The sequence below is a fragment of the Alligator mississippiensis genome, chromosome 1 (assembly GCF_030867095.1).
Source record: "Alligator mississippiensis isolate rAllMis1 chromosome 1, rAllMis1, whole genome shotgun sequence".
Classification (NCBI taxonomy): domain Eukaryota; kingdom Metazoa; phylum Chordata; order Crocodylia; family Alligatoridae; genus Alligator; species Alligator mississippiensis.
In genome coordinates, this window is record NC_081824.1 from 481,362,232 (window position 1) to 481,383,331 (window position 21,100).

Sequence of the window (21,100 nt, forward strand, 5' to 3'; positions counted from 1 at the left end):
CGACATCCGGGGCTTTTCGAACCGCTGCCCGAAAGGCGGGGCGGGGCCAATCAGAGGGGCGGCCTGCGGTTCCCATAGTGAGGGGGGGGGGAGCCGCCAAACACGTCCGCACGCCGGCACAGGGTTGATGTGCGCATGCGCGGCTCCCCGCACCCCGCCACGGGAAGTCTCCCCCCGCAGCCGTTTTGCGGGAGGGATGCGCAGCTGCATCCAGAGGGGCGGGCCGGCTCCGCCCGCTGGGCTGACTGCGCCGCCGGCTCCGCCCCGCCGCCCGGCCCGGCCGCCGCGCGCCGTGAGTCCCCCCCCCCGCGCCCGCCTCCCTCAGGGGTCCCGGGGGGGGGGGCGCTGACGACAACTGGGGGCATGTGGGGGGCACTGGGAGGGGTGCTGGGGCCCGTGGGGGGGTCCCCAGGGGCAGGGGGGGTGCGGGAGATCTTGTGACCTCACGTTTGCAGTGTGGGGGGGGGGGATTAAAGCGGTGCAAATGGGAGCAGACTTCAGGTTATTGGTGCCAGGCGCGTGTGAGGGGTGAGGGGAGACGGGCACGGGGGTGCTTTGAGGCGCGGCGTGTCCGCGTTGCAACCGGGGCAAGGCCGGCTCCGAGCAAAGTCCGCCGGGAGAGCGCGCGGTTGTCATTTGCCGACGGGGGGGGGGGAGCTGGGATTCGGCGCGATTCGGTGTTACGACGGGGCGTGCGAATCACGATGCCCGCTGAGTCGTCATCCCCCCCCCCCCCCCCCCCGTGCAAGCCCGCGCGTGTTCAATGCGTGATGCACACCTGCCCGTGCTGCTTCACGTGACCGCCTCTGACCCCGAGGGATTTGCGGGAGCGCTCTCGGCAAATCCAGCTCGAAGAGGAGGACGCGGCCCCCCCGCGGCAGCAAACTCGGTTTCGGTCGGATCTCGCGGCAGCGTGTTCGTTGTTGGAGCGGGATAGACGGGCGCCTCTCCGGAAAGCTGTGGGCTCCGTCGCAAGGAGAGGTTCGATAAAACGTAGTAGGCGTAGCGATGCCTGCGCTCGGCTATGGGGATTTCCCAGGTTTCTGGGCCGTGCTGGTTGCCTCCCCTGCTTCTGTTGTGTATGTCAGGGGATTTGTAAGCCTGCAATGATATATAATTGGGGCTGGTCCTGCTTGGAGCAAGGGGTTGGACCGGAGGTCCCTTCCCCCCCTCGTTTTCTGTGATAATGTCCGTTTTCGTGGGATCGCCCCGAGTGTATTTTAACTATCTTTTATAGAAGCAGGACACTGACTGTTGTGGTCGCCCTGCTTCGCTCGTGGCAGGTGCGTGGTGTGCAGACTTGTGCCGTGCCGGGGTTGATGGTAGTTTTACTAGGAGGTTAGATTATGGCTTGGATTGGGATGATCCTGCCTCAGGCCGAGGGTTAGACTACATACTCTTTGGAGGTGCCTTCCAGCCCCACTTCTCTATGATTTCTATGAGTCTATATTAGTCTGCAGGCTGGAAAAGGGGGCCACGAGGCTCGAGCGAGAGGCAAGGCACCCTGGTTAATAAAGAGGGGTCTAGACACAACCCGGCAAATTTTTTTGTAGCTCAAATTGTGCTGGGATAACGTTGTCCTCTGATGTATTTCAGCGTCTGATGGTGATAAAAGCTGAGGATCTGAACTTGCCCGGATCCGTGCTGTGAAACGTCTGCTGCGCTGTTTTCCCCAGACGGTCCGGAGGGTCGGGCGAGCCTTGCTGGTTCAGGGTCCCAGCTCTGCAGCCTCCGGACCTGATCCGGAGAGTTGCTCTCAGGATTGTCTGTGATGGAAGCGACTGACGTGCAGCACCGTTTCGGATTAGTCCGTGCGGGACTCTCTTTCTCGCTCCGTTCTTGACCCTGCCCCTAGATTAGGGGGTCTGTCTGAATCAACGCTGCTGTAGCTTCCCCCCCTCAACCCCCACAGAAGCTAAACTGCAACCTGCCTGAAGATCTGAGCCGTTACTCACGTTGCTTGTATTTAGTCCGGCGATGCAGAGTTTGAACCTGGGGTTTCGGATGTGAAAGGTCATGCGCCGACTTGCTGCACACCTTGGCCTTTTGCATCGCTTGGATCTGCTGTGGCCATCGGCGCTGGGAAGTCCTCCTGTGGGAGAAGGGGCACCCGTCAAACACTGGCTTTTTGCTTCTAGGTCCAGCAACATGTTTCAGTTACCGCTGCCTCTGGATCGAGATGGGATCCTGTTTCGACTTCGCTTTACCACCCTGGCGGTTGGGACCGTGTGTTGCCCGCTGTTTGGGTTTCTTTTCTGCGTGATCTGGTCTCTGCTGTTCCATTTCCAGGAGACGACGGCTACACACTGTGGCGTAAGTTACAGACCCTCTAATCCCTCATAGAGGGAAGTGTGTTAAAGGTATGGCTGCTAGGATTGGTGGTGTGGTCTACTGGTTTGAGTAGGTGGCTGGACATCTGGTGTCATGCCTCCCCTGCTGATTTGCCGTGTAATCTCAGACAAATCACTCTCTGCTTCTATCAGTTTCCTCGTCAGTGAAACAGGAATAATTATGTCCTCTGTGCTATGCATTTTTCATTCTCATTAGTAAGCCAAGGAAATACAGTAGTTTAACCTAGACTGGAAGGTGGATACATAAGTGGTTGGATCATCATGCTCCAAAGAGCAGCCCCTGATGACTCACTTTAATTGGGAGGTGGTTTTGAGGGGGGTTTCCCAGGGGTCTGTGCTTGCCTGGTATTACTCGATATCTCCATTCATGCCTTGGACCTGACACCAAGTCAGGTGGAGCTGCATAACTTTGGAGGGATTTAGGATCCAGAATGACCTGGATAGACTGGAGCAATGGTCTGAAAGTAATCGAGTGAAATCCATTAAGGACAAGTGCAAAGTCCCACACGTAGGAGGGAAGGCTCTCATGTACAGATATAGCCTGGGGAGTGACTGGCTAGGCTACAGATTGCAGACAAAGATTTGGGGTTCACTGTGGACTGGAATCTGAATGTGAGCCAGCAGTGTGCTCTGGGTGCAAAAGAAAAAAAACAGTCAATAGCACACTGGCCCATATTAATGGAATAGTTTCTTGCAAGTCCAGGGAAGTGATACTTCTCATCTGTTCAGCGTTGGTGCGGCCTCCCTTGGAGTATTGTGTCCGGTTTTGGGCACCGCATTTCAAAAAAGATGGGTACAAATCAGAAAGCATCCAGTGGAGAGCAGCACGAGCGATTAGAGGCCTGGGAAACACAGTATGAAAAATTGGAAACACTGGGATTATTTAGTCTGGAGAAAACAGATGTGATAAGCCTTCAGATACTCAAAGGGTGATTTTACAGAGCATTGGGATGGACTATTCTTTGTGGCTGCAGGGGATAGGACAAGGAGCAATGGTCTCACATTACAGCAGGGGAAATTTAGGTTAGAGATTAGAAAGAGCTTTCTCACTACGAGGGTGGCAAAGCATTGTATAAGATACCTAGAGAGGCTGTGGAGTCTCTATCCCTGGTCGTTTTCCACAGCAGGTTAGACTGACATTTGGCTGCACTGGTTTAGCAGGGGGTCGGACTAGAAGACCTGGGGGTCTTTCTCTATGATTATAAAAGGTAGGGACTCATCCTCTTCCACCTGTTATGTGCTTATGTGCACAATCCTCATTCACCTGAAAAAAAACCTTTAATGCACCCAAGTTTGTAACACGACTTCCTCTTCCCCTCAAGACCAAGTCACACAAAACAGCAAGCAGGAGGACAAGCCAACTTTTGTATAATAGCTTTTCAGGGATTTGAGCAGTGGCACAGCATCACACTTAGGCACCTAAGTCCATCTGGACACCTAATAGGTAGGACAGGATCTGGCCTGTAAAAGTTTAGAGAGCAGTAAATGAGACCTTCTAATACAGAGTCCTGATGTCTGATCCACAAACTGTTGTTTCTTCCCTAGGTCTCAAATTACCTGCCCTCCATCAGTGCAGCTATCGGAGGTGAGACCCCTCAGCGTTATGTGTGGCGTTTGTGTATCGGCCTGCACTCGGCTCCACGCATCTTGGTGGCCATCGCGTACTGGAACCACTACCAGAGTTGCCACTGCACGCACCCTCGCTACCTTCGGCTCTGCCGCTTCAACTTCGGGCTCAACCTGCTTGAAAACATTGCTCTCCTCCTTCTGACATATGTGTCCTCAACCGAAAATTACGGTAGGTTTCTCCCTTCCCACAGCAAACGTGCACGCACACACGCACGTTCCCTTAAAATCAGCGGTTCATGTCACCATAATAAGAGTATCTGGATCTTGTATAGAAGGCAGCTGTCACCAAGGGATTTTGCAAGCATGAATTAGTCAAGCCTCATAGTAGGACACTGGTGTCAGAGATGGGGTTTGAATTTGATGCTTCTTAGCTCCTGTCCCTGCATCTAGACCATATCTTATCCCTTTGGGGATGCACTTCTGAAAATGAAAATTCCCCGCTCCTGCTGCTGGTAAGGTGGGGTCTTCTCTTCTAGCTGCCGTTCTAACATACGTTTTAACTTTTGCTTGACTAGTTTCCTTTTGGGATGAAATTTCCCACGTTAGTCTTCAGGTGGAGTTAAAATGAGCTTTGTTAAGACACTTTGTGCAGTCTTCAAGCATGTTGAGCCTGAGGATGTGTTTCTGCCTTTTCTCATCACAAGTGTTTAGAAGTGGTAACTATGCTGACACAGTTAATTCTCTGATCTAGGCCCAGCAGTTACGTGCATATCTAGACTAAATACTGACTGTCCAGGGATAGTGCAGTGGGCTCCTTAGTTCTGGGAGAAAGAATGTTTTTTCCGCATTACTCAGGCCGAGTCTAAGAATTGAATCTAGACTCCTAGAAATGAGGGTGGGAGGGACCTCAGGAGGGCACATCTAGTCCAACCCCCTGCTCCGAGCAGGACCAGCCCCAGCTCCATCATCCCAGCCAAGCTGGGTTGAGCTGAGTTCTTTCCCATTTGCACATCCTCACCAGTTAGACAGATGGTGTCAGTCAAATTCACAGCCCCAGCTACCTACTGCAAACCCACTGAGCCCAGTTCATCCCCCTGGGATCCCACCAGGGATGAAACCAGTCGTTGTTGTCAGCTGGGTTGAACAGGCGTGCTTGGCCTGATGGTTGGGAGGTGTTTGTGAAGGCCCTGAGTGGGAATGGAAGGACGTGCCCTCTCCCACAGCTGTCTTTGCTCAGCATTGAAAGCCGGAGGGCGGTCAGAGGGTTAGAGAAGGCACCTTTTTTTGCATAGATACCTTTGCAGAGTACAAGGCAGCTACACGCAGCTCAACCTGGTTGCTAGCCTGATGCTGTCTCCTCTGACAAGGATGAGGGAAGCGGGGAGAAGCACATTGCCTTTACGCTTTTCTGGTGAGGGAAGCAGCCGGTGAGGGCTGGTGATATTCCTGCAGCTGGCCAGGGAACCAGGCTTTTGGCATCCAGCATAGTGGGGAAGAATATATGATGTAAGCAGTGAGTTAGCTTCTCCACCCTAAGTGAAAGCTTGGCCCTGCTGAACTCAGTGGAAGGCCTGGAGTTGACTTCGTTGGGGGCAGGATTTCGTGCCAGGTACGAGCAGTGCAGCCCATGTCTTCATTTGCTATCGAGTGGGCATGTGAAAAGACTGCACCTTGCGTGTCAAAGGGGAGGGGTCAGCAGGAAAAATGACTTGGGAAGGGTGTGAATAACACACCCTAGAAGCTCTTACTATTTCCCAAGCCTTTCCCTTCCCCACCTGTGCTTCTACAGTGCACAGAGCATGCCAGTGAGTCATGTTTTGCTCACGCATCAGTTGCTGAGTAGGTGCTATGTACACCCCCTCCCTGCTTCAGCCTCACGCTGCTGCTTACCTCAGTGCTGGGTCAGGCAGAGGCATGTCGATTGTGGGCTCGTGTTTATAACAGCTCCGGGTTGGGCTTGGGTCACTGCAGGGGAGTGTGGGATCACAATCCACAGTCTCATGGGCCTTTAGGGCTGTGGAGTCTGAACAGAGTTGGCAACAACCCCTGGTGTGGGCTCTCGACTTGCCCTCCAGATGGAGATGCTTCTGGGAGCTTCAGTCCATGGTCCCGCTGAGGGTTTTGCATGAGGGTTGTGAAGCCACCATTGCCCTCCATTCCTCGTGCAGTTGAGTACACAGGGCTAGACAAAAATAATGCCCTTTCAGGTGTTTCCCAGCTTGAGTTTCCTCACTGCTCGGGATTGGTGTCCAGGCCCGGGCAGGTGTCCTGGGGAGGCTCACAGTCTTCCTGAATAGCTCCTAACTTGCTTTCTGCACAGGGGAGTATTTCCAGTCCAGCTTGCCTTCTCTGATCATGCCTGGTCCTACAGCTAACCGCAGCAGGAGTGCAAGTCTCTTGCCCAGCACTGCCTGTGCACCCCTGTGACGCTTCCCCTTTTGTCCTTATGAGTCCTTTTACGTCTCCCCATCAGCACTGGGGGTGTATTATGCTGTTTAGTCAGTTCTCTCCTCTCCTTGTAGACAGGCCAGGGACATGGCTTCCCTGCTTAGCTTGCCCATTATCCAGCTGGGGTACAGGGGTAGGTAGATTCGACTCCATTGTGCCACCTCTGGAAGAATTGTGACACCTCCCATAGGCAGCCAGACTGGAGGCACCTCCCGAATTGCTGCAATCATGCAACCGCTCCCTAGCTCTGCAAATCCACCAGAACTCGCATGCTGTACGTATTCAGGTTCCCCAGCTCATGCCAAGATGCCCTGAAAAGCTGGTGCCCACTTGTAGTGTCCCCTCCCCGTGGCCATCTGATACTTGTTAGGAGGCCTTTGTGAATGAGGTGGTTGGGTCTCATTCCTGCGGGTTTTGGACAAGTTGCCATGTAACAAAAGACGCTGCCTAAATAGGGCATGAGTTGGCCCTGTTGCTAGCAGCTTTGGCAGAGGACCAGGGACTGCTTGGGCCATCAAGACTGAATTCTCCCAGAAACGCCTTCCAGGTCAGGTGTGAGGCTCACAGAGGAAACTGCTGTTCCTGGTCCCCAGAGAAAGGGCTGGAGGCTCTGGGGCTTGCGGTCCACCGCTCTGCTCTCTTTAGGAGGGGAAGGAAGTTTATATAGGTGTCAGCTGTCAATAGGAAGTGGGTGATTTTCCAAGCCTGGAGGGAGAAAGGGTTGAGAAAGGTGAGAAGGAATGGACACGCCTCACTCTTACCACGCTCAGGGGAACAGGGGAGCAGAACTCGCTAGCTCCTCCCCGAAATAGCTGTGTGCTGATCTGAGGTGCCCTCCTCAACTCACTGAGGCACTTACTTCAGAGGCATCAGGACGGTGTATGCCCCAAAACAGTGACTGTTGCACAGAAGCTCTCCAGGGGTGGGGCTGGCACTGGAAGTGCATTGATATACTTGCTTCCCTGAAGTACCCGAAGTCTTGGAACAGGCCAGTACTAACTTTCCCATCACACCAAATGACCCCATCGCTGCTACAGTCTGTTCCTGTTCTGTCACACCTGCCACCCAAATCTGACCTTCCCTGCAGCTGCATCTTCAGGCTGGTCCCCGAGTGCACTGAGAGCATAGAGCTAGTGGGGTATCGCAGGCCCATGCATGCAAAGTTAAGGGGACACGCCGGAGCACTCATCGGTTCTCCCAGCCCCATTCTTTACGAGCTGATTTTTTGGCCTTGATCAGCTTCCTTGTTCCCAATGCAGGGTCCAGTGCCAAAGGGACCGCTCCAGGATCTAATTGGAGCATGAAACGAAAAAAAGCTTCATTTAATTGCCTCTGGCAAGTTGTCTCTGCTGTTTTCACAAGGGATTATTTCCTTGTTATCGTTCCTTGTCAAGAAGATTTGCAAGCTTCTCCTTCCGTGAAACAAGTGTACTTTGGTGGCACTGCTTATAGAGCTGCTGATGAGCGCCGGGTTTCTGGTGGGTGAGTTTGTGAGGGAGGTTTAAGATTGAAATATGGCACCCTCAAAATTGCAGGGGCTTCGCTACTAGGCATGACAATACCTTTAGTTCCTGGGTTCTAGCATAGGACCACCCGGCTGCATCTCTCTGGCCTAGCTTGGAAACCGCATGCCATCAGGAGCCCAGAGAGCCTGGCTCTTGTTTGCAAGGCTAGCACAGCAAGGTCTAGGGATTGGGTGAGGTGCCTAATTATCAGCAGTTTTCCATTTTTAACTTTCTTGAGAGTTATTTTGCCTGCCCTGTTGAGATGTGACAAACAGTGATGTTAGACATTTATCATGAAGAAAAAAGCCATATATTACAACCATACCAAGTGCTAAATGTCAACGTTGGGCATTGCGGTGAGAACAATACGATTATACAGATAATCATGTGCTGGTTCTCGTTATAGAGCAGTTTGACTGGGGCTCTGAAGGGCATGGGTCAGGACTTTCTCAGCTGACTAATTAGGCGCAAATTGCATTGTGTTTTAGCACGTGTGCACGTATGGAAACAGCTAATTATGCTTTAACAGATGATGAATTTTCCAAAGCTTTTTGTGCACAGATCAGTGGAATTCAGTGTGCTGACCAGCGAGACCATAGTGATGATGATTTGTCCCGGTGACTAGTTAACCAGATTTCACTCTTCTCACCTGTTGTCTGATAGTTAAAGCAAAGGACTGGGAGCAGAGACTCTGTGGGTTTCTACCACCGGCCATCTGTGCAGGCCACCCTTCAGACCTCTGTTTTCCCAGTTGCGGTATTGAGATAATGACCCTGACCTGAGACTTATACAGCAGTCAGATGGGTTTAGGAGGCAAAATCTGCTGATAACTCTTTGCCCCCTCCTAACTAAGGCATCCGGAGCATACCATAGACACAAAGGCATTCGACCTCCCATTCCCAGTGTCCCCATTTCATCCAAGGACACTGCCTAGCAGCCTTGTTTTAACCCCCCCAGCCTAGGAGTTGGTCCCACTAAGCTGTGCTGTTACCGACGGCTCCCCAAAGAGGGAGGCTCTCAGACCCGTGCCCCTTATCCTGCTCCAAGCGCCGAGTCTCCCTTCTGCTCGGTTGTCACCGGAGGCACCCAGCCTTGAGGGGCAGGGGAGTCCTCCCAGCTCCCAGACTCTCGGTTCCCAGCTCGCCGCCGGGCTACACTGCGGACGTTCAGAAGCGTGTCCGACTCAGCTGCCAGACGGCCCCGCCAGGCCAGCGCTCCTCAGGGAGCTCGCCTGGGCTGCTGGCCTCTCCCCATGCTCAGAGCTAACAGGAAATCTGATGTCTCCCCGATGCAGCAGTCCACGAAAACGCCTTCATCCTCTTTATTGCTTCGGCCTTGGGTCATATGCTCCTGACGTGCATACTGTGGCGAATGACTAAGAAACACACAGTAAGTCCCGAGGTACAGTAACCTTTCTCTTCTCTACTTCCATCGCTGCTGCTTCTGCGGGGTGACGGGCGCTTGCCTGGTGGAGGGAAGGGTTTGTGGCTCTGTCTCTGTCTCTCTGTGGGTGTGAAAGGGCCGGGGCAGGCTGGCAAAACAGCAGGAACTACAGAGAATGAAAATCGTGCATCCGCCCACTTGACAAACGTCAACGGGGCAGGGCTGAAGGCTTTCAGGGCCTGTCTTCTCCTAAACTCTGGGCCACAGACCAGAGCCGGTGTTTAAGACGGCACCTGGTTAAGGTCTCCTGTGTCCAACTGTTTTCCCTCCCCTACTGCACTCGGTCTGGGGGGGTCTGCCTGCCTCTGACGGGGGAGTCTGGTGGCTTTGCTGACAGGGATCTGGTGTCTGGAGAAAGGGTGAAGCCTCCTGGTTTTGTATGGGGAAGCGGGGAAGGAACTCGCCACCTGAGGGCAGTGTTGGCCAAGCGACAACCTGTGCCCGGTCCTGCCGTAAACCCGTTCCTAAGGATCTTGGAGCTGTTCCCCACTATCCGTACTCACTTTGCAGAGGACTCTTCAAAGGGGAAGAGCTGAGCTCATTTTCCAGCTGGTAAATGGAGGCACCGAGGGGACACGACTTGTCTGTGGTTTCTGTCCAGTCAGAAATAGAGCCCAGAACTTCCTTCTCACCCTCACCCCCGGATGTGCTTCTGCCCTGTTGTGCCGTCTGCAGCCAGTGGGATGGTTGATTTGGATATGCAGGGAGCTCGGGGTGGGCAGCGGCAGTGGTCCTTGAGACAGAAGTCCCCCCATGAGGTTCCCTGCTCCCATTCTCAAGAGCTGGGTGGACAGGGAGACCTGTAGATATGTCCAGTAATGCAGCCACATCCTCCAGGCTGCGGTTGAGGCACGTGGATAGCAAGAAGCTTGTTCTGCAGTTGCAGAATAGAGGGCACTGTGCCGGGCGCCTTCCACCTGCAGGGGAATTTCGGGAGGTGTAAACAGCAGGGCTTGCCTGTGTTGCAGGGTGCTCAGAGCCCTGCGGGGTGGGGGTATAGACAGGGGTGACTGAATGGCCCCTTCTCGGGACTGATCCCTTCCCTGGCTCGTTCACATTTCACCCGGCCCATTGGGATGCATGCGCAGTGTAGGGCGTGCCGTGCTTGGTGCTGTTGGCTGGGGTCGGTACCCAATTTCCCGGTACCCAAGACCCTTGGGGTGTCTCCATAGGAGACACAAGGCGGGTCCCAAAGGGCCTTGCTCCCTGGGCTGGGCTCAACCTGGCCAAGCAGCCAGCAGCACCCCAGAGGGCCTTGCTGCAGTGGGCATTGGGGTGCTGCCGGCTGCTTGGCCAGGCTGAGCCCAGAGCCCTTGTAGATGCCTAGACATGGAGAGAGGCCAGAGCTGCCCTGGGCTATGGCTGGGCTCAGGTACATGAAGGGCTGCTTCTCCTCAGGGTTGGCACGGTGTCCAGCCCATGTTGCAGTGGCTCCCATCGCCTCTGCAGTGTGCTGGTTGTGCCTGGCTGGCTGGCTGTGCAAGTCCCACCAGTTTAAATAGCTCGGAGCCTGGCTCTGGTCCTCCAGTTCAAGGCAGGGGCTGCTGTCATCCTGTGCCTGAGCAGCTGCAGCGTCGATTCAGGCCTTGCACTTAGCCATGCCGATTCAAGCGCTCATCAGCCAGGCTGGAGCATCCTTTGGCCTCCCCAAGTTCCCACTCCAGGGGTCCTGGGGATGCCACGGGTTGGCTTGGGCTGAGCCTGCTGCTGTCACGGCTGCCGCTTCCTCCTCCTGCCTTGGAAACCATCCTGCTGACTAGCTCTGCACATCAGGGCCTGGATGAGGCGTGCCAGGGATGGACCCAGCCTCTGCTGAGCCCTCTGCTCCCTTCCAGCACAGGGCGGGAAAGCACTGAGAGTCGTCTTTGGAGCAGAGGAGCAGCACCGGCTTTGCCTGAGAGCTGGGGGGACTGATGCTCCGGGTGGTTACGTGGCTTGGCCACGGTCTATGGAGCTAGCACAAGGACCTGGGCAGCCTGGCGCTGGTCTCCTGTACCTGCCAGCACCTGCGGTCCATCTTCTCTACTGTCCCCGTATTTCTCTGGACCGCGTTGAGGGTTGCGAGCTGCTGGCTGCAGGCAGGTGGTGCTGTCGCTTTCCTGATAGAAGTCTCTTGGGACCCACGTGCTTCTCTGCCCAATGCCGTTGATCTGGGGCAAAGGGGAGCGGGGCTGCGGTGGAGTCTCCTGCCCTCGCCGATCAGTCGTGCCTCCAGCCCTGCTGCAAACGGGTCCCTCACGGCAAAACCTCATGGGGGGTTTTTGCCCCTCCCTTATTGTTTGGATATCTCAAGGCAGCCTGATTTGTGCAGGGACAGACCCCCCGCCTGCACGCCAGCCTAGCAGGCCCCACCAGTGACATCCAGGGCTCTTGGCTCTGCCCAGCACCCTGCTGATGCCCTGGAGAAGGGCCACGTGCCCCCAGCTGTGCTGGGTGAAGTATGGGGGGGTGGGCTCAGGCATCCAGTGCAGCAGGGTTTCTGGACAATGGGCTGAGGCCGGAGGTTGCGAACCCCCAGGTGAGAGGAGCCGGGAGGGAGACTGAGCACCCAGCATGGCTCCAGGCTGCTCGGCGCCCTGCATGTTCCCCGCTGCATCTGCACCCAGGGCTCGGGCCCATCTCTTACAGCATCAAGAGCATTTTGCGGCGGAGGGGGAGGGGAGGGGAACTCTGCCTGTCTGCAGCAAGCGGTGGCCTTGCCGCCGCCTCCTCTTCCTCCCTCCTCCTTGCAGAGCCGAGCTGCAGAGCGTCGAGGCTGGGCTGCCCGTCTCAGCAGTGATTAGAGACGCTGGGGCAGCAGTTGCTGACCCGGTGGGAAATTCTCAGCGTGGGAGTTGGGGGGGTGGGGGGGATTATTTCGGGGCAGAGGCAAATGAAGTGTCGTGGGGGGTGATGTCAGCACACCGCTCGCCCCTATCTCCTTTCCCGCCCCTGGGCTGGGCGCTTTGCTGGCCGCCTTCCTGCCACCTCCCTGCAGCCGGGCGGGGGAGTCCAGCAGAGGAGGCGGAAGGCAGTTCCCAGCAGGAAGGAAGCAGGGTAGCAAGCCCATTTGGGGCCCCAGGGAAGGGTTCCAGTTTAGCCCTACCCCCAACATGCAGCCCCACTGGTGGAAATCTTAATTACTAGCCAGTGTTATGCACCGGGAACGAGCCTGGTTTCATCCTGGCCTCCGTGATCGAGTGCTGAGCCCAGGGCCTGCAACCTGCGCCTTTGCTAAGTTTGCAGAGCCGAGTCCAGGGGGCTCCCAAGAAGGTGTTTGTTCCCGTAGATGATGGGCCGTGTGTCTCATTGATGGCTGCTGTCTGCTGTGTGTAGAGACCATCGGGAAGGGGCTCCAGGGAGGCTGGCATACGGGCCACGAGGGATTCTCCCCGGGTCTGGTTTCCAGGCCAATGCAGTGCTGGTTCGAGGGGGGGTGCAGCGCGTCGGCTGTCCCCGCGTTTGCACCACACGTGTGCCTGCGTGTGTGACAGGAATCTGTCGTCTTGCAAAAGTGTTGCACTCTGCACGGCGTGTGTTGCAACCGCCTTTGAGCAAGGGCAGGAAGGCGCTGGGGAGTCTGCTCGCAATGGGGAAGTAGAAGTGCCAGCCACTGGCGTTCAGCACCCAGCTGCGCTGCAGCAAAGCGGGGTGGGGGGTGGGAGGAAGTGGGCAGTGGCCAAAGAGGCAGAACGGGGCAGGAGAGAGCCGGGCGGAGGAGCAGGGGCACGGCCAGCAGCTTGGCCTCCATTGTGGGGGCGGGCAGGGCCCCTCTGACCCCAGGTGCTTGGGGGTGGCTGTGCAGAAGCCCCCCCTCTTCTATCGTTTCCCTGTTCCCAGGCTCAGCCTTGAGGGGAGTTGAAGCCAACACCAGGAAGGGCACTGGGTTTGTGTCTCATCAACCTGCCTGTGCACACACCAGTCTCACTCTCGTGGCAGCTGGCATCGCTGGGCTCCGCGCTTTCCACCATCCGATCCCCGGGCAGCTCCGGGCGCACGGTTATCTCGGGTCAGTTCCCTCAGCAGACCCATTTCACTGTCCCCCGTGCTGCGGCCTGGGCTCTCGGACGAAGCAGGTCGGGGTGGTGTGAACAGGAGACTCCAGAGCAGCAGGCGGGTGGAGGTGCTGCCTCTCATGTACAGGGTGCACGGCCTTTCCCAAGGGTTTGGGTCCCCTGCTGTGAGGTCAGCATAGCTGAGCTTCCCCCTGCTTTTGCATTTGGGGGTTGCGTTGACTTGCTCATTTCTACGCTGCTTTTAAGCATTTAACCATGTCCATCCCCAGAGGTGGCGGGCAGAGCAGGTCCTAGCATTCGTGTTTGCATTGGTGCCTTGGACCAGCAGCACGTAAGATAATCATTCGCCTCAAAGCTGCATTGCGAGGGGTCCTGGGTGACCCTTTTCCACATTTGATCAGGCCCTCGGCTCACCTGGCGCTTGCAGGGAGCACGGTCCATGCAGTCTGTGTGTGGCTGTTGCCCCCCACCCCTGGGCTCGCCGTCAGCAAGCGGGTTTGCACCATTCGCACTAGCGAGGCTGAAGCTGTTAGCTGGTTTCGGAGCCAGGAGAGGCTGCCCCAAATCACGAGCATGCTCACACCCTCCCCCAGATTAACCTCCCTCGTGCCTCCAGCATGCACAGAGCTCTGCGAGTGCAGAGCACAGCTCTGCTGCTGCTGCTGCTGCTGGTCACTCGGACGAGCCAGCTATAAATATCCACAAACTTTGTTCTCAGCCCAGGGGCTGTGCTTGTCCCCGCGTGGGAACCTCAGATGTGGCTCTGAAGCAGAGCACGCACATGCTGAGCTGGGGACACAGCCCTGTGCAGTGTGGAGGTCTCAGATACAGTCCCAGGATGCTGCAATTCCTGGTAGCAGCACGTTTCTGGGGGGAAAGCCTCTGAAGGAAAAGGTCCTTGAAAAGTCTGGGGGAAAAGGGTTAATAGCTTCCCTCTGCAGGGCTCTGAGGGCTCCTTCCTGCTCTGGGGCTGGCGTGGGGGGGAAAGCAATCGCTGCTGCCCACTCAGAGATACTACGTGCTTTGCAAATGCTCTCTGAGTTTCCCATCCCCGGCAAAGTGGGGACTGTGCCCACTCCACAGACCAGTTCACTGAGGCAGGGAGGAGCTGGATGACCAGCTCAGGGTCTCACGAGTCCCAGCCGGGCTGTCGGGTCCTTCCCTGGTCCTGGGGGAGTACGAGCCAAGCCTTGCTGGGGAGAACTGGATGGCTGAGTGGATGGTAGAAGATACCTGGAGAGGCTTAAGAGTCTGCAGGGGCTGGCTGTGGAGGGTGGGGGTGTTGTGGAGGAAGCTCTGGCTGCCGCCTGAATCCCGAGTGCACAGGTCATGCATCGCCTCGAGGCTGGCAACTGTCTGCCTGACTAAATAGAGGGGCTGGGGCTTCCCAGGCCAGACACCCCTGATGTGCCCCATGCAGCTCGCCGGAGACAGCCAGGCCCAGCTGGGCTTCTCAGCAGGCCGTGCTCCACACTGAGCCCGAGGCGTCGGGCTGCGCTAGTCCCAGCACCGGCTTCAGGGCTGGAGTCCCCTCTGTAGGCATGCCCTTGACCTTGGGGACGGGGCTGGAGGCAGGGGTCTTTGCAGCTCAGGCTGTCTCGGGGGTTAGAGCTTTCCCTGACACTTGTTGCAGCCGGAGCCAGAGCAGGTCTCGGAGGCCGTGACAGGCTCCTGCATCCTCCCAGAGACCTCCGTACCTGCTGCAGGGATGTGGGGAGCAACCGGCGCCCCTGGCAGAGCAGCCGGCGGGCGCCGGGATCAAAGGGGCGCGGGCTGCAGCTCGTCTCCTCGGCACGGGAGTGCAGCGCTGCTGTTTGCTCTCGCGCGCTCTTCCACCTGCATGAAAACAAGGTGGTTGGTGATCTGCTTTTTCCTGTGCGAGAGCTGACATAACAGCCTCTCCCGCCCAGGCTCGTTTCCCACGCAGGCCCAGGCACCAGGGCAGGTTTGCCATGACACGGCATCCTCCCGCCGGCTTTGGCGGGGCCAGGCTGAAGCCAGCAAGCGTTTCCTCCGCTTGCTGGAGAGCAGCAGTGGTGCCATCTGGCCCGCTCACCGCACAACAGCTGGAGAGGAGGCCCAATGGGTGTCCCCCGGCCAGGTGTGGGCAGAGGCTGGCCTTGGGTAGGGCAGGGGTTAAGAGCTGGGTTTCCTAAGCTGCTTGCTCCTCTCTTTCGTGGCGGGGAAACGGAGCGTCAGGGGCCTTGGCTGAGCTCCGCCACGGTGCCCCAGCTGGTCCAGCCCCTCTCTCAGGCCGGGCAGGCTGTGTCCATTGCAGGCCCGTATCAGACCGTCCCCGCTGGGAAGCGCTCCTCACCTCCACCTGCAGGAGGAGGCAGGGTGCAGGAGGGTGATGTGTCTTGCCCAAGGCCATGTGGGGAGGCAGTGGCAGGGCTGGGGGTCGAGCCTCAGCTGCCTGCATCCCCAGCTGGGGTGTGAGCCATGGTGCTGGCCCTCCCCTCCGGGTTTTCCTCCAGCGACAGCCTGTTCCCATGCTGCTTTTGGCGCCTACCCAGTCGCGCTTTCGCTGGGGTGATGGAAACTGCTGGGGCGGCTGGCAGCTTCCTCCTTCTCATCGGCCCCGGGGGAGCAAAGTTTCTGCAGCGTCAGACTGGGGGAAACCCCCCTCCCACTGCCCAGGAGCAGGAGTAAGAAGGAGCCTTTCCCCTCTGGCCTCTGCCCTTGTCATCCTGCCCGGGACGCAGGCTCCTTGCCTAGCCCCAGCGTTGCTGCCCACACAGAGGGCAGGGGTGTAGCTCCAAAACCAGCTCCAGCCTGGGGCCTGTGGCTCCCATCCCTTCTCCCAGCCGATGCCATGGGGAAGTGACTGCCCAAGTGTTTGCCTAGGGCTTTGCGCCTGTGGGCAGCTTTTGGGGGGAGGGGGAAGGGGGGGATCCGATGCAGGAGCATTGGGGGCAGGAGGTGCACACTTGCTCCCATACAGGGGTGGAGGGAGCACTGGATGGACCCCAGGATGCCTCTGCTTGGTGGCTCTGGGACCCTTTCTGTTGGCAGAAAAGCAGGAGAGCCTGGTCCAGGAGCCACCGATGGCCTGTGGCATAGGACAGGCAGGATCCTGAGAACGGGCAGGTCCCGAACTGCCTTGGGCTTCCCTGAAGCCAGGAGCAGCCCCATAGACAGCAGCTGCCTGGCACGGGCCATCCTTGCCAGGGGGTCTGTGCAGCTATTGAGGGCCCGACAGGTTCTGCGCTGGGTGATTTGAGCTGGGGCAAACCCTGTGGTTTCCTCCTGGGCTGAGCATGTCCGTGTGTGCAGGTCGCAGAAGGCCTGCAGCACGTGGCGGGCATGTGTGTACGTGGGCAAGGTAGCAGAAGGCCTAGGGCACATGGCCGAGCAGATCTGACAGAGCATGTGTCACGGTGCCAGCCTGTGCATTTCATCCCTGTTTTGCAGGGTAGAATAAGTGACTTGTCAAAGGTCACCTGGTGAGCAGGTGTCGGGGCAGGGTTGAACCCGGGCAGCCCCGTCTCTGAGCCCACTGCAGCCAGCGGGGAGACAGACAACCCTGCATTTTGGCCTGGTGGGGCAATAGCTGCTGGGAAGGCACATTGGTTGCAGGGGGGATCTGCCAGCTGTCTGGCACGGAGGAGCTGCCTTTGAGCGTGGGGCTTTCCCTGCCGTGCCGTGTCAGCAGCCGGCGGGGCCTGTTCCCCCGATGTTGGAGGCTCACAGGCTGGGGTTATGGGTTGCAATGTGGCTGCTGTGGCATGGACCGCTCTCAGGGGCTGGGCCTCCAGGCTTGCAAGTGACCCTGTTCCCTCGCTCTCTTCCAGGAGCGCAAGTCCTACAGGTGGAAGCTGCTGTTGTTCGTCTTCAACCTCTTCACTTTCACCCTGGCCGTGTGCGTCTACTTCCACCACAACTGGTACTGCCAGCCCGGAGGTAATGGCCCTGACCCTGGCCTTGTGCCTGCAGCGCTTGGCTTACTCGGTCACCCTGTTGGCCTGCCCTGCTGGCATCCGGCCCCCAGCCTGGAGCCCTGCTCGCAGGGCCTGGCCTCGGTGAAAGTTGCCAGGTGAGAGGCAGGTGCTGGTGGAAGCAATGAGCAGAGACTCCCGATTCATTTCGGGTAGGCCTCCTGCCGGGCCCTGGAAGGAGGCAGTTACAGCTCCCTTCCCAGCACGGCCCGGGTTTGAAATAGGCCCTCTGGAAAGGAGTGTCTTGCTACCCTCTTCAGGCTCCTCGGTGAGAGGGTCTTACTTGCCTTGTGACCCTGAGGAGGGAGTCCTCCTGCGACGAGGCTGTCTCCCCAGCCGACATTGCACTGACATCCCCTTCATCCCCTTGTCTTTCCTTCCTCCCCCAGCCTACACCATCTTTGCCTTCCTGGAGTACCTGGTGGTCCTCTCCAACATGGCCTTCCACATGACGGCCTTCTGGGACTTCGGCAACAAGGAGCTGGTGGTCAGCTCGGTGCCGGAGGACAAGCGCTTCTAGCTGACGCTTCCCGCCCAACAACCGCACTGTCCGCGCCCACGATGACCATGGGACTCCTACTGCCGTGCTGAGCAGCGGGCGTCTGGGGAGAGCCCTGGCGTGACAGGAGAACAAAGAGGGCATTCAGGCTGAGTCTCTGGCAGGCTTGCGGCACCGCTGTGTTTGCAATGGTGAATGGTGCCTCCAAACAGCCGGCTGGGGCAGGGGGTTGTGCCTGCCCAAAAGACGCTGCTCAGACCCGTCGCTGCATCTGAGCCTCTGCAACAACATTGCAAGCGTGGAACAATCGCGGCCCCAATTGAAGGGCAGAGCCAGTGGCCGGCTGGGAATCCTCCGTGAGCATGGTTTGCTGCTTGGAGCTGCCTGCCTACCAGCTCTCAGCCTGTCCAAGGTCCCCAATCTGGGCCATGGCGGGGAAGAAAGCTGGAGGAAACCCCCTGCAAGGAAGGACTATCTGCTTGTGGGGTCTGAAGGCCCTGGCCGGCACCACCGGAAAGGGCCTGACCTTGGCATCAGCCTGGTCTCGCCGACATCCTCATCCGCATGCCCCTCGCTGCTCTCCTGAGCTTCCAGGCCAAGTTACGGGCAGCCGGGGGCTGGATCCCCCGTGCACCCTGGGTTCGCTCTGCCGGGCTGAGTGAAGCAGCTCTTGCCCCAGGTTGGAGCCCAGTTGGTAGGGGAGGAGCAGCTGGACTATTTAGAGGGGAATCAGCTACAGCACCACCGACGCTCCTCCTCCTGACCACCTCCCTCGCCCCTGCTCCTGTGAATTCAGCACAGGTGGGAAGTGCCGGGCACGAGCCCCAGTGCCGACCCCTCCGGCTACCCCACCACCGTGCCTTGTGGGGCCACGTCTGGCTGACACCCAGCAGCGAGGCGGGGGCTTGGCGATGGCTCCTGAGGTCTGCGTACACTGTACCAATGCACTGCTGAATTTCGACAGCTTCTGGCCCCACCTGCGTGGCCACCCTCTCCCAGCCTCCCTCCAGCAGCTGTATCACCTGGAGCTGAACGCCCCAGGTACATCACCCCTCGGATGTTTTCCACCAGGGCCCTGCTGATCAGGACAAAGTGACCCTACGGCAGGGCACTGAAGGGCCGGAGCTAGCCCCAGCAGCTCAGCAAAGCAGAGGGCTGGGAGCCAAGCCGGTTACTGCCCACGGGCTCTGGGTGCCAGGTTTCCAGGGACTTCCAGGCACGAGGAGGAGAGCACGGAAAGGATGGGTCAGAGGGCCAGAGCGGTGGGTGCATAGCTGAGGGACCAAACATGCTGGTTTAGGCCTCGTGCCAGCAGCAGGCCTGCAGTGGGGTGGCGAGGCATGAGTCCAGACACCTGTGGAGCCCACGTTGGCCAACCATGGCATAGGTAAACCCCTGGTTTGCTGCATCCAGCTGGCTAGGAGCTAGCAGGGGGTTCCCCTCATGCACCCTTCTCTTGACCCACACTGCCAGACCCCCTGGCCAGACCCCAGCGGGCAGCCCCTGGGTGAGGGCACGGGCTGTCAGGAGAAGCTCAAGCTAGAGAAGCTTCCTTCAGCACAGCAGCCAGGGGATAGGAGGGGTCTGGCCGGGGCAGCAGCAGATGGAGCAGGGACCCCGGGTACATGTAGGGGCAGACACAGGACCCGTTTCGGAGGACCCAGGGCTGATTGAGGTGGCCCAAGCACTGACTGCAGCACAGACAGGACACGATCCCCTTCTCCGGCAGGTCGATGGGTGCCTGCCCCCTGCCCCGTCTGACTCCGGGGAGCCTCTGAGACCACTCGGAGAGAGGGGAGACTCCCACCGGGCCGGGCCGCTCCCGAGCCCAGCAAGCACAAGGCCACCCCAGCTGTCTGCCCAGCACTGATTGCAGCCGGGGCTCCCAGCAGCTCGCTGGACCGCGGCGCGCACCCTGCATGCACAGCCCTGTCGGCGCTCTGCTTTCCCTGCCTGGTTGATGTGTGTGTGCGTGCGCGCGTGTGTGTGTGTGTGCGTGTGCCTGGCCCGCGTGCCCCTTGTACAGCCAGATGTATATTTTGCAAGGATGCAATAAAGCACTGAGTATTTTTGTGAGCTCCTTTGCAGGCTGCTTGGGCTGGCGGTGGTGACTCCCTGCCCCAGGGTCCGTGAGGTCCCACGTGGGGCTCCCATCAACGATGGTGCGCACCCTCAGTGGCTCAGCCATCCCCCCACCCATGCCGTGGGGCAGAGGAAGGGGTTAATCGCGGCTGGGTGCCAGCGCCCTGCTCTCCCCTGCCTGGGTCTCCCTCCCCTCCAGGCTGCCACACTGGCCCCATTGTGGCTCCCACCCGCTGCCCCGGGGCACAACCTTCCCGGCACTTGGCCTGGCCCGGGGCTGGAGGGCAGCATGGCTCAGGGTGGGGGGGGGGACCTTTGGCCCCATGCCACCGCCTCGCACACAGGCGCCTTGTTGGGGAGCCGCCTCTGTCCCACCCTCCGCAGACACCCATTGTGCAGGCTCCCTTGGCTGGCGCCTTGATGGGGGCCTCGCTGCCCCCCACGGGGCAGACTGGGGGTACGGGGCAGGGAAGAGGAGGAGAAGGAGGGTGCGAAGGGCAGGGGGAAGCACGTGCCCAGGACATGGGGTCCCCAGGGCGAGCGCTTCCCACCTGGGCCTGTGTCCTGCCAGGGACCCAAGCACCCCGGCCCCATACCCAGATGGGGATGGGCGCTGGGGTCCGTCGTGGCCTGACTCCAGGATGGGACATCAGGGGCGGCTCTCCTGGCTGCCCGGATGGGATCCAGCCCCCGGCAGCCAGGACTCCTGGGTTGCAATGGCCGCACCGGCTGGCCAGCGCTGTGCCTCAGTTTCCCTTCCTGCTAGCGTGTGCCTGCAGGGCTTGGCCTGAGCCGGCTGGGAGGCATTGAAGCCCCCCACCCCGCAGCTGGCCATGACCTCATCTCTGGATGCTGGAAATGGGCAAACCCAGTGAGGTCATGGGAGCCGCTCCCCGCCGGCCCCCCTCACCCTCCCTTGCCAGCATCCCAGCCCTGCCGCTTCCGGGCAGGTGTGGCAGGGCCCAGAGGCCATGGTGATGGGCAGCAGCATGGCAGTAGCTTCCTTGAGGCTTTCCTCCCTCCTCCTGCGCTGACAGGGGTTCAGAGCTGGGACATCCACGAGGAGCCCTGTCTCAGCCGCCCCACCCCTCGCCTGAGAGCCTAGCACCGAGGTACAACTGGGGAAACTGAGGCACAAGGCATCCCGGAGGGAGTCAAGGCCGGGCAGAGATGGATCCAGGTCTTCAGACCCTGCAGTAGCCCTGCTGCCGGGAGCGAGGGGTGGCACGTGGTGCTGCCAGCCCTGCCCTGGGCTGGAAGGGAGCGCCAG

At 58.7% G+C, this 21,100-nt stretch overlaps 1 protein-coding gene across 5 annotated transcripts; it reads left to right on the forward strand.

The window, feature by feature from the left end:
- Positions 1 to 86: 86 nt before the first annotated feature.
- Positions 87 to 19,824, forward strand: PGAP2 (post-GPI attachment to proteins 2). Of its 5 annotated transcripts, none has more exons than XM_059723454.1 (6): positions 87 to 292; positions 1,597 to 2,313; positions 3,897 to 4,149; positions 9,168 to 9,262; positions 17,106 to 17,214; positions 17,639 to 19,824. In XM_059723454.1, exons 2-6 carry the CDS (start codon positions 2,017 to 2,019, stop codon positions 17,767 to 17,769), a joined length of 885 nt encoding a protein of 294 aa, XP_059579437.1. In that variant the 5' UTR covers positions 87 to 292; positions 1,597 to 2,016; the 3' UTR covers positions 17,770 to 19,824. The 5 variants fall into 5 exon arrangements, with proteins under 5 accessions (XP_059579437.1, XP_059579436.1, XP_059579438.1 ...); XM_059723453.1 differs by having other exon boundaries at positions 90 to 292; positions 9,168 to 9,274; XM_059723455.1 differs by having other exon boundaries at positions 90 to 292; positions 2,139 to 2,313; positions 9,168 to 9,274.
- The last annotated feature ends 1,276 nt before the right edge of the window (positions 19,825 to 21,100 follow it).

What these genes read in the sequence shown, in the direction of transcription:
- PGAP2 (XM_059723453.1), top strand. Translation starts at nt 2,017, where the DNA reads ATGCGCCGACTTGCTGCACACCTTGGCCTTTTGCATCGCTTGGATCTG. An exon ending in CGACGGCTACACACTGTGGC is followed by an intron (nt 2,314 to 3,896) that starts GTAAGTTACAGA and finishes TTTCTTCCCTAG; the next exon opens with GTCTCAAATTACCTGCCCTC. An exon ending in CTGGTACTGCCAGCCCGGAG is followed by an intron (nt 17,215 to 17,638) that starts GTAATGGCCCTG and finishes TTCCTCCCCCAG; the next exon opens with CCTACACCATCTTTGCCTTC.